This window comes from Ipomoea nil, unplaced genomic scaffold (genome assembly GCF_001879475.1).
Source record: "Ipomoea nil cultivar Tokyo-kokei standard unplaced genomic scaffold, Asagao_1.1 scaffold3069, whole genome shotgun sequence".
Lineage (NCBI taxonomy): Eukaryota > Viridiplantae > Streptophyta > Magnoliopsida > Solanales > Convolvulaceae > Ipomoea > Ipomoea nil.
This window is the reverse complement of record NW_017619497.1, coordinates 7046326-7056463: the sequence shown is the minus strand read 5'-3', so window position 1 is coordinate 7056463 and position 10138 is coordinate 7046326. Positions and strand designations below refer to the sequence as shown.

General features: G+C 36.3%; 2 protein-coding genes and 1 long non-coding RNA gene across 5 annotated transcripts; all 3 read left to right on the top strand.

Moving 5' to 3' along the window:
- Positions 1 to 33: 33 nt before the first annotated feature.
- Positions 34 to 5495, top strand: LOC109165623 (4-hydroxybenzoate polyprenyltransferase, mitochondrial). Of its 2 annotated transcripts, XM_019314469.1 has the most exons (15): positions 34 to 265; positions 567 to 610; positions 714 to 800; positions 1399 to 1512; positions 1596 to 1681; positions 1801 to 1964; positions 2050 to 2185; positions 2569 to 2690; positions 3310 to 3379; positions 3523 to 3672; positions 4313 to 4448; positions 4595 to 4691; positions 4885 to 4956; positions 5108 to 5116; positions 5182 to 5495. In XM_019314469.1, the coding sequence occupies exons 1-13, from the start codon at positions 159 to 161 to the stop codon at positions 4952 to 4954; spliced, it is 1383 nt and encodes a 460-aa protein (XP_019170014.1). In that variant the 5' UTR covers positions 34 to 158; the 3' UTR covers positions 4955 to 4956; positions 5108 to 5116; positions 5182 to 5495. The 2 variants fall into 2 exon arrangements, with proteins under 2 accessions (XP_019170014.1, XP_019170012.1); XM_019314467.1 differs by having other exon boundaries at positions 5108 to 5495.
- Positions 5496 to 6125: 630 nt separating this feature from the next.
- On the top strand, positions 6126 to 8057 carry LOC109165625 (nudix hydrolase 15, mitochondrial-like). 2 transcript variants are annotated; one of them, XM_019314473.1, is made up of 5 exons: positions 6187 to 6320; positions 6372 to 6504; positions 6588 to 6730; positions 7430 to 7549; positions 7630 to 8057. In XM_019314473.1, exons 1-5 carry the CDS (start codon positions 6210 to 6212, stop codon positions 7831 to 7833), a joined length of 711 nt encoding a protein of 236 aa, XP_019170018.1. In that variant the 5' UTR covers positions 6187 to 6209; the 3' UTR covers positions 7834 to 8057. The 2 variants fall into 2 exon arrangements, with proteins under 2 accessions (XP_019170017.1, XP_019170018.1); XM_019314472.1 differs by having other exon boundaries at positions 6126 to 6504.
- Positions 8058 to 8546: 489 nt separating this feature from the next.
- On the top strand, positions 8547 to 9360 carry LOC109165627. The gene is made up of 2 exons (XR_002051572.1): positions 8547 to 8589; positions 8997 to 9360. It is a non-coding gene; the product is annotated as an uncharacterized LOC109165627 (long non-coding RNA).
- Positions 9361 to 10138: the final 778 nt, after the last annotated feature.

Here is a 10138-nt window from a genome sequence, read left to right as displayed (position 1 = left end):
AAAAAAAGGTCCTTTATAAGTTTCCGCGCTAAATGACGAGCAAGTCAGCAAACACACTGGTAAGTCTGGTATACAGCTTCTACCAAGCCGTTAATGCAAAACCCTAGTAGGGAGTTTCTTACTGATCCACGAGAAGAAGAAGGAGCGATCATATTAAAATGGCGATGGCTGCTTTGAGACGCGAAGGGAGGCGTTTGGCTGCCGCACCGTTCACTTCTCCCAACCCTCCCATTGCGCTCCGCTCCTCTCTTGTCTCTCCTTCCGAGTACGATTCGTCCCCCAATTCTTCTATTTTGTCTTTCTCCTTTTAACAATTTGAATTGATTAATTTGTTGAGAACTTATGGTTTGATTGTCGTTTTTAAGGAGCATGGAAAGTTGTGATCTTTAGCGTTTCTGTTGCCGAGTTGTAATGTTTAAAAATCAGAAATGAAATTGCAGATAATTATGATTTTGTGTTCCAATGCAATGCTCTTTTATCCCATTTGACCAAAAAAAAATTAGTTGGATTTGTAATTTGCTAAATTGTGTTATGCCCTTTTCAATGAAGTTGTCTGCTATATGCAGGGAGATAGGCTTGTCTGGATTCCACTCCATTTCTACTCAAGTTGGTAAGATTGATCTTTATTTTCTATTGGTCCATTTTCTGGTTCTCTATGCTTGGTCTGCCTTCATTGAAGTGCCCTTTTCATGGAAGAAGCATTTATGTTGCAGCTTCTAAGCTTCGAGCTATTCAGACTAGAGCTGAAAATTCACGTGGCCTCTGGCAGCCTTTCATTGCTCTCCTTGGTGACACTCCAAGTAAGTGTGTGGATTTAATTTTCAGCATTTTGCTTATTTTATGAATCTATTTTCTGAAGGAGGTGGATTTTGGAAGGGGGCTTTATTTTTGTTGAGGTCACTTCTGTATTCTATTCCTATCTGATTCCTTTAGAATATAGAACCTTGGCACTATTTAATATGTAATTTAATTATGATATCTTGGGACAGACACCAAATAATGTATTTGTGGCAAGAGATTTATGTTACTAGTTTAGCTTGATAGCTTCAAAGTAGACTAAAATACTAAATGACCTCTGTGAAACTGATGCAACCATGCACCTGTTCATTTTTTTTTTAAATTTTTTTTTTTTTCAAATCTTAATATAATCAAATACCTTGATAGGCTATTGATTAATGGATTTCAATACAAATGCAAACTGTACCCCCCCCCCCCCCCCCCCCCCCCTTTTGCAGTGTTATGGTATGTACTTATTCAGTGAAATGTTTACTTGTATGTTTCCTTCATTTTGAAGATGTTTACATGTTTCCAGAATCTTTACCAAGTGCCTATTTATTAAATGCTTGATCATCTTCTGATTGCCTCTGTTGTTGACCTTCTAAATTCTTGTTACAATAGTTATTGATGTGAAGAAGAACGCCATCAATACTATTTATTCAGACAAAGGTCTTTGTGATGGAATCAATTCTACAGCTTTCAAGACAACCTGGAATAGTCACAAGTTGAGTTCTGGTAAACTGCAAAGTTTCTCTTTCATAAGTATGCTTACTCCCAATGGAAATTAAGTTAATCAGTATTTATTGTATGATTACTAGGTCCTGGGAAGGAAAACAAATATGTGAAGGCAAATGCTCAGTTGATTATGACTGACCTGCAGAAGAATCCTCTGAACTATACTCAGGTTGTACTTTCAGTTCACCCAATACCCACATATTAAAACTCAAATGAAGAAACCTTGCAATTATCTGCACTGCGTTTTTCTTACCAATTGTGACTTAAATTTGACCTTTGGGCCTCCAGCAATCTTTTCATTTCTCTACGTTAGCCAACTCAGAAGAACATAAGAATGAGCAAAAGTCTTCTTGGATTGATTTGTATTTGCCCCAAAAAATCAGGCCCTATGCGCATCTGGCTCGACTCGATAAACCCATTGGGACCTGGTTACTTGCTTGGCCTTGCATGTGGTAAGTCAATACTCATTCTGTGTCTTTACAAAATAAAAATTGTGTTTCTGTTATGTACTTAATTATTTTTTCAGCTTTTATTTAGGTCAATTTCTTTGGCAGCAGCACCAGGGAGTATACCTGATGTGAAGATGATGGCTCTGTTTGGTTGCGGGGCTTTGCTTCTGCGAGGTGCCGGATGTACCATTAATGATCTGCTAGATCGTGATATTGACACAAAGGTAATCAAGGTTTCCATATATATACTAATAGCAAAGCGCCTTTTACTTCAAAAAATATTCATACTCGTCTTGCCAATTGACTTTTTAATATACTTTTTGGTTGATATCTTTTCATTTGCTTCTCTCCAATACATGCATTCATTAACTGCTACAAAAATGTAGTAATATGATAGAAGAATTGTTAACCAATTTACAATTTAGATTGTTAGTATTTTACAATGCTTTCTCACACTAATAATGGGCAAAACTCCTTTTTTGTACATGTAGTTTGATAATTGTTTTACCTCTAAACTCCAGCGATTACTGTTATCTGGATAGTTCTATTCCTTAGGTGATACTATTTTGAATGCTTTTTTGGCATATCTGATAGCTTTACTGTGCAGGTAGAGAGAACACGGTTGAGACCAATTGCCAGTGGGATTCTGACACCATTTCAAGGGATTTGTTTTCTTGGGTTTCAATTGCTTTTGGGTCTTGGGATCCTTTTGCAATTAAACAATTTTAGGTTAGTGGTTAATTATGTTACCTTCATACCGAACATGTAGATAAAATCTAAACAGATTATGATGCATTGGATTTATTCAGCTGTGACTTCCATTTCTTTAGAGACGCTCCTTGAAATTTATTTGCTATCTCAAGCATTTTAATGAGTAACATCAAGGATATTTATACCAGAAATTTAAATAATTATTGGAGTTTTTTCATTCTTGGGATGTCACCTTTGAACTCCAATTAAAATGAGTGTTTTTCGTGTTCAACACAAGCCATATGATTGGATTTCTTTTGTAAGTGATAGAAGCCCTTTAATCTGATGATAATTGATATCAGGCCCTTTTCCTTCATGAGTCGGGTTTAGCCGTTTATTATAAAATATTCACCTTCTAAGATAAATATTCTTATTTGATGACTCTCTTCTAAGACTCAAACCATTCTAAAGTTAGTTGTAGTCTTCCAATGTTCTCATGTTTTTGTAAAGGTAAAGTGGGTTATATTTATGACTTGTCAGATTGTTTGAGTTACCAGTGTTGATGTTATCTTGTCACTGTTCTAGAGTCTAAAAAATCCCATTAGTTTGGATGGCAATCATCTTACTCATTTAATGGAGTGAAACTGTTTTTATACAGCCGTGTTTTAGGAGCTTCTTCTTTGCTACTGGTTTTCTCCTATCCCCTCATGAAGAGGCTGACATTTTGGGTAAGAGATCTAAACTAACTCTCCTTATTCCTGAACCTCCCTGTACCTGCACAGCAGGAATCCTTTCTCCTGCTTTCTCTGTCTCCCTGTTTGTTATGAACAGTTTGGTGATTCTTCTCTGATCTCTATAACTTTTGGTGCAGCCTCAAGCTTTTCTAGGTCTAACTTTTAATTGGGGAGCATTATTAGGTTGGGCTGCTATTAAAGGCAATCTTGACCCTGCTGTTGTGCTGCCTCTTTATCTATCTGGTGTGTCTTGGACACTTGTTTATGACACTATATATGCTCATCAGGTAAAGAATAATCATTGGGAATCGGGTTTTGCATATGAAATATTTATATAAATATTGGAAACATAAATTTACTTAAGTTTGTAACGTTTCTTATGCCTGCAGACTTGTTTCTTATTACATTTAGCTAATACCCATGCACTAGGAAATATTCTGCTGAAATAATAAAAGATTCATTATACTCTCTTACTGTGAAAGTATTCTAGCACACTGCATGGGTTACCCTTCTATATTCGGGGAGAGGGTATTGGATTGGAGGAAGTTTTGTGTAAGATTTGTGTGTGTTTTTTAAAGCTAAATCCTTCCTTACGAAATCATGTTATGAAAAGAAACACGTCTTAATGCAATATTAATCTAAAAACTAGTACATTTGCATGATCTTTGCTTCATGTTATTCTTGGCCATACATGTAGTCAACCACTCAATCTAATGATTGTGGTTCACAATTCATGCAAATGTGTGAGCTTTTTTTTTCATCATATCTGCATCTCTGGTTCACATGCTCTTTTTTTCAAGCTTATTTTGCCATCTTCTAGAAATATGTTCCAATGTTCTTAAACTGATGTTAGTGTTAGGAAAATATAATGCATACAAGACATTTGTTTTAATTGGCACTAAAATACTTTGGTACATGTTGATCCAGGACAAAGATGATGACCTTAAAGTGGGTGTTAAATCCACAGCCTTAAGATTTGGGGATTCAACAAAGGAGTGGATTGCTGGATTTGGAATAGCTTGCACTAGTAGTCTAGCTCTATGTGGATACAATGCTGATATTGGTATTTATCCCTTTTTGCACCTTTATTCAGCCCAATTAGGTCATGAAACTTTTTAAGGAAAAAAAATTAATGCTTAATAACCTTCTTTACAAAAAAAAAATAAAATTGCTCCTTAATTCTTTTTCTTGGTTGGATATTTGGATCAGGATGGCCATATTATGCCTTTTTGTCAGCTGCAAGTGCCCAATTAGCATGGCAGATTTGGACAGTAGACCTATCATCTCGTGCAGATTGCAACAAAAAGCAAGTATTTTTAAAGAGTTCTGCCTGATGTTTAACATTTCAGAGTTTGGATGGCATTTTGTGAACTGCACTTGCTAACTTGATATGAAACACTTGTTTGATGCTTCACAAGTTGATTAAGTTCTACACTACTTTTTTCCTTGAATGATTTGTAAACTATTACCTGATACCCTTTTTGTCATTGTACTTGTAGATTTGTATCCAACAAATGGTTTGGTGCTCTCATTTTCAGCGGGATATTATTTGGAAGAATTCTCTCATAATGGTATGTAACATTCATAGCCCAATTTACTCCTAAATAAATGGACAGAGTTTTGCATACGGAATCTTGACATAATCACTCCAACAAGCAATCAAATGTAAATTTTGTGTTTGGGTTCACTGATGATCATATTAACAAACACAATTTCTTGCAGGACCGTGATCTCTCCTTTGCCTGTGGGAACCCCGATTTTTCAAAAGATAGCAAATTATTGGACAGCTTGGTGAACTCATTGCAGTGTTGCAGTAGCCTTCTCCAACAGGATTTTGGACACTCAGTGAATTCAGTTCATGATGATTCTTGATCGAATCCTCCTTGCACTCGCCCTTTTTGCTTCACGGGACACTTGGCCTTCTTCTATATAGCTTGGCACCAAACTTGCATCTCATTTTGAATACCTTTGCTGTGACTACTGCCAAGAAACACTTGTGTATGTTCTTGAAGTTCTTCGGTCTCGTCTGTATGATACTCATTCCCTTTTACATCCAAAAAGAACCCACAAAAATTCATATTCTACTGAAATTACAGTTGGTGTATTATACATATGTTTGGAGTTTATTTGAAGTTATTTGTTGTGAATGAAATTATTTATTGTTATCATGTTATTGAGGTGAAGAATAAAAGTTAGCCAAAGTCCTTTGCAATATGGCCAACAATCCCTTAGAAAGAGCCAAAATGGCCTTTCATGCTGGAAAATATATATGCAGTGTGTGAGTGATAAGACAACGAGAAATGAGGGGATTTTAAGTTTGTTATGTCACCTTTCTTCATTGTTGTTAATCGAACTAAAATTTCTATTTCTGAAATTAAATGAATTGTGAAACTAAATATTTTAGCTCAATTTTAAAAATTTTAGAATTAGTTGTAAATTCATAATTTTGCACTACAAAATAGTCTGTAACTGATTTTAGTTAATTTGGTTAACTGACACTTTCGAATTGAATTAATTGTTAATTAAAATTCTTAACAATTAACCGACCTTGTTGGCCTACAAAAACTTAGAAAAAACCCTACTTTTAGAGGTAATGTAACGATTGAAAGAGAATTTGAAGTGTAACTACTTATCCACTAAATCCGTCCGTGTCTTGGGACGAGCATAATAGTTGTGAAACAAAGAATGCCAAAAATTGAGTCAAAAAATACCTGCTGGAAACGGAGTTGCCACCAAAATAACTACCATTTTACTCTGCTTTAGAAGTTGGAACTCCGCCCACCTATACTACAACCATTGTCCCTTTCTTTTTCTTGCTTCTTCAATGGATTCTACCGGTGTTGGTAGATCAGAAATGCTCATCAGCTTGGCTCAAAGGCTTCGTTTATATAAACCCGATCACACTCCGACTCAACCCACCAGCAGTTCATCTGAAAACCTGAGGATTCAAGGAGTCTCTGCAGAGGAGAAACCTCCCAAACAGGCGAACCCAACCACCATTCACCCCCAAGAACTGAGATCTAAAAGGGCTGCGGTTTTGATCTGTTTGTTCCAAGGCGAAAACGCTGAACTCCGTGTTATTCTCACCAAAAGATCTTCGAAACTTTCTACCCATTCTGGTGTGTATTCAAGTTTGGGAATCTGAAACCAGATATGAATTCTATTGGGTTGTTAACAAATTTGGAGTGTTTTGTTTTGGTAGGTGAAGTTGCATTGCCTGGAGGGAAAGTAGAAGAAGGAGATGCCAATGATATTGAAACAGCTTTGAGGGAGGCTAAGGAGGAGATAGGATTAGACCCTTCACTTGTGGATGTTGTCACTGTTCTTGAATCTTTCACAAATAAGGTAAAGTTTGTAGCTTTAATGGAGGCCTCAATTTTATGGTGCTTTTTAACTAGTTCTCACTGTTCTTGAATCCTTTACAAGTAAGGTGAAGCTTGCTTGCAGCTTTAAATTCAGGCCTAAATCTATGGTGCTTTTTCACTAGTTATGAGGACTACAAATGACATTATTAACTTCCTAGAAGAACATGTTCTCTTTAGCCTTTGGCATGAAGATTATCAAATATTCATTAATAACTGGACAAATTGTAATTGTTTATGTTCCAAACTGTTTTGTTAAGAGCCATTCTCCCGGATTAATAAATTACTCCTCAGTGACACTACATTCATGTGAAAAGTCTGGTATATTCGGGTCAACCCCAGTCAAGTTGGTCAGACTATTGACTTGGTAATCACGAAGTTACAAGTTCAACACTCAATGGGAGTGGCCTATTGGCCTTTTTGGTTTAAGCCGATCAGCTATGGACAACCTAGACTGGCTTACCTCCTTGTGGTCCTTTGGGCCGGCTAGGGTTACAAGGCGAGTTTTACCCAGTACACACTCCCGGTCTCGGATAGTGTCTGCAGGTTTCTCTCGTCACTCAAAAGTCAGCTATATTCCTTAAAATGCCCCAATTCTAGTTTCCTTATAATGACATAAGAACTTTGAGCAAGTATTTCACCAACCTCAACCAGTTTGCCAATTGTTCTGTCTGTCATGCAGCGTGGTATGACAGTAGTTCCAGTGGTTGGCATAGTTTGGGACAAGAATTTGATGAATCTCATTGCAAATGCTGATGAAGTAGACGCCATATTTGATGCTCCTTTAGAGATGTTTCTGAAGGTATTCGAGTCCAGATTCTTGAAATTCTTATGATTATACCTCATATCTGTAGCGAGTAACTATATACTCGATGAATTCAGGACGAAAATAGAAGACAACAGGAGCGCGAATGGATGGGAAATAAGTATCTGCTCCATTTCTTCGATCATCAGGCAGAGAATGAAGTTTATATTATTTGGGCTCTAACTGCTGGGATTTTAATCAATGCTGCCTCCATCATATATCAGAGACCACCTGACTTTCAAGAACTACGGCCTAAATTTTGGAGCAGAAGCCGCCAATGAAGATTGTATTGTCTAAGAAAGTTTTAAACAGAAAAATATATAGTCTTTGCAGTGTCAAATTTGTCTGAAAGAAACTCTAATATGAAGCCATTTGTATTTCTATTATTTCCATTCTTTGGAAGATATGAGCTTTTACTTCCATCTGTTCGTTCTGAGAATTCGCAAAACTATAGGACAACCAAATTTATATTACTACACTGATATATACCATGTTATTTACAATACATTAACAGGCTCAGAAGCTACTGAGATTGTGGTGATGATAGTATGGAAAAAGCAGTGATGAGTTTGTAATGTTTATAATGTGAATCAATATAAATAGGGTGATAAACTTCTAAGGACTTAAGCTTTGAGCTTCAAATAAAGTTATGCCTGGGCCTGTTTCAAATGAATAATTAAGAAGTCCAAAGTTTCGACTTTTTGACTGACAAGGGAAACTCGTAGCCACTATCCAAGGGTGTAGACTGGGTAAACCCTACCTTGTGGCCCTTGCTGGCAAAGAACCACAAGGAGGTAAACCAGCCTAATTTGCCCATAACAGTCAAACTTGTAACCTTATGGTTACCAAGTCAATAGTCTGACCAACTTGGCTGGTGTTACCGAGAGGATCATAGAAAGTGACAAAACAATAAAGTTGACTTATTGTCCCTTGTGAGCACCCATTTATGGACTACTAAGGAATTAGCCTCTGAGTTCCAAATCTGTGTCAGCATCTATGCAATAACTCTATCATCCTTGCTGTAAATTCACTTTTGGGTAAGTCATCTTCCATAATCTCCATCTTCTTCATGCCTCTCCACTGTGTTCTTCTCCACACATGGCCATTTATATAGTGGACTGCACACACCTCATTCTTGAACATAACTGGACACTCAATATTTTCTCGATACATCTGCGAATCAGGGCATCCACCACAACTGCCAAACTATTTGTGCTTCTTGCATCATTGTCCTCATAGATTAAAGAAAAAGATAAATTCTTGTTCAAGAACAAATGTGTATATATATATATATATAGATCCCTCTACTTTGATTTACATACTCTTACACCTACTACTTCAAAGTTCATACCTGTCAATCTCTAGAGGATTACTGGAATGATGAGTTGGTTGAAGTTTTCAATGAGCCTTATATTATTGCTCTTGCTTTTGCTTTCACCACCAGTAACCGAAGCCCGGGCTCTCAGGCATATTATTAAGATGTCGAAGGAAGCATTCGAGGCAGAATTTGAGAGTATGAGTCCGGGCAGACCTGAACGCGTCAGCCCTGGGGGACCTGATCCTCATCATCACTTTTGAACATTTCTAGTCTCTCAATGCTTATTATGATCAATGGAACTCACAGAGAAAACATTTTGTGTGTGCTAAAGCTTGCTGTGCTATTTGTAATTTTCCATTGTCTATGTTAGCTCTGTCTGCACTATCTGATGAAGGAGAGTTGGAAATGGTCCAAAAATGATTGTTTGTGAGTTTTCATTTTGATTGTTCAATAAATGTAACTGTTGAAGAATAAAATGCCTTATTATTCACCTGTTGCCTCTTATTATAAATGGTACTTTTATGATGTTTTTATGCCTTCAAATCTCAACCGAAATCTTCAAAATGTTTAGATAGCAAAGCAAAATCGGTATTCATAGCGAATTCCAATATTCCACTATTTGGGTTATTAGGCTACCCTATAATCCCATCATGTATAAACAGACAAGGATTACTTTGTGCACTAATGGAATACAAACAAGGAAATCTTGATTTGTTAGCCACCAGAGTAGGGGTGGGCGTTTCGGAATTTGGTTCAATTTTTTTTTTATTTCAGTTTTGGTATTAGTATTTTGGTATTAAAAAAATGATATCATTCATTTTAACATTATAATTCAGTTCGGTTTGAAAAATTCGATTTCGGTTCGGAATTAGTTTAATTTAAGAACTTCAATTTTTAACATTTTCTAATTTTCTAGACAATACATATTCACATAGTCCAAATCCAAAGTCTAAACATTATATAACAAAATAACAATCTAAAGTTCAAACACACTACTAAGTACTTATTACCAAACATCAGTTGACCTTTTTGCCCAACCGACTCTTCAATTGGCTTACTTGGAATGTTTTGTTGACAAGATGAAGAATCATCCATCTGTATAGTTAATATTTGGAGAACAAGTATCAAATACTGCACTGAAATATTATTTTTTTGGTGCACTAGAATATTATTTTCCTGTGCACTAGAAATATATTCTAGTACTGGAAAATAATATTCCAATGCACTAGAAATATTTACAGTGGTTCCAAGCACGGGAAAAATATTTC

Coding starts and splice junctions, on each gene's coding strand:
- LOC109165625 (XM_019314472.1), top strand. CDS start 6,210: ATGGATTCTACCGGTGTTGGTAGATCAGAAATGCTCATCAGCTTGGCT. Junction 6,505..6,587: donor GAAACTTTCTACCCATTCTG/GTGTGTATTCAA, acceptor TTGTTTTGGTAG/GTGAAGTTGCATTGCCTGGA. Junction 7,550..7,629: donor CTTTAGAGATGTTTCTGAAG/GTATTCGAGTCC, acceptor CGATGAATTCAG/GACGAAAATAGAAGACAACA.
- LOC109165623 (XM_019314469.1), top strand. CDS start 159: ATGGCGATGGCTGCTTTGAGACGCGAAGGGAGGCGTTTGGCTGCCGCA. Junction 3,380..3,522: donor TGAAGAGGCTGACATTTTGG/GTAAGAGATCTA, acceptor CTTTTGGTGCAG/CCTCAAGCTTTTCTAGGTCT. Junction 3,673..4,312: donor ACACTATATATGCTCATCAG/GTAAAGAATAAT, acceptor ATGTTGATCCAG/GACAAAGATGATGACCTTAA.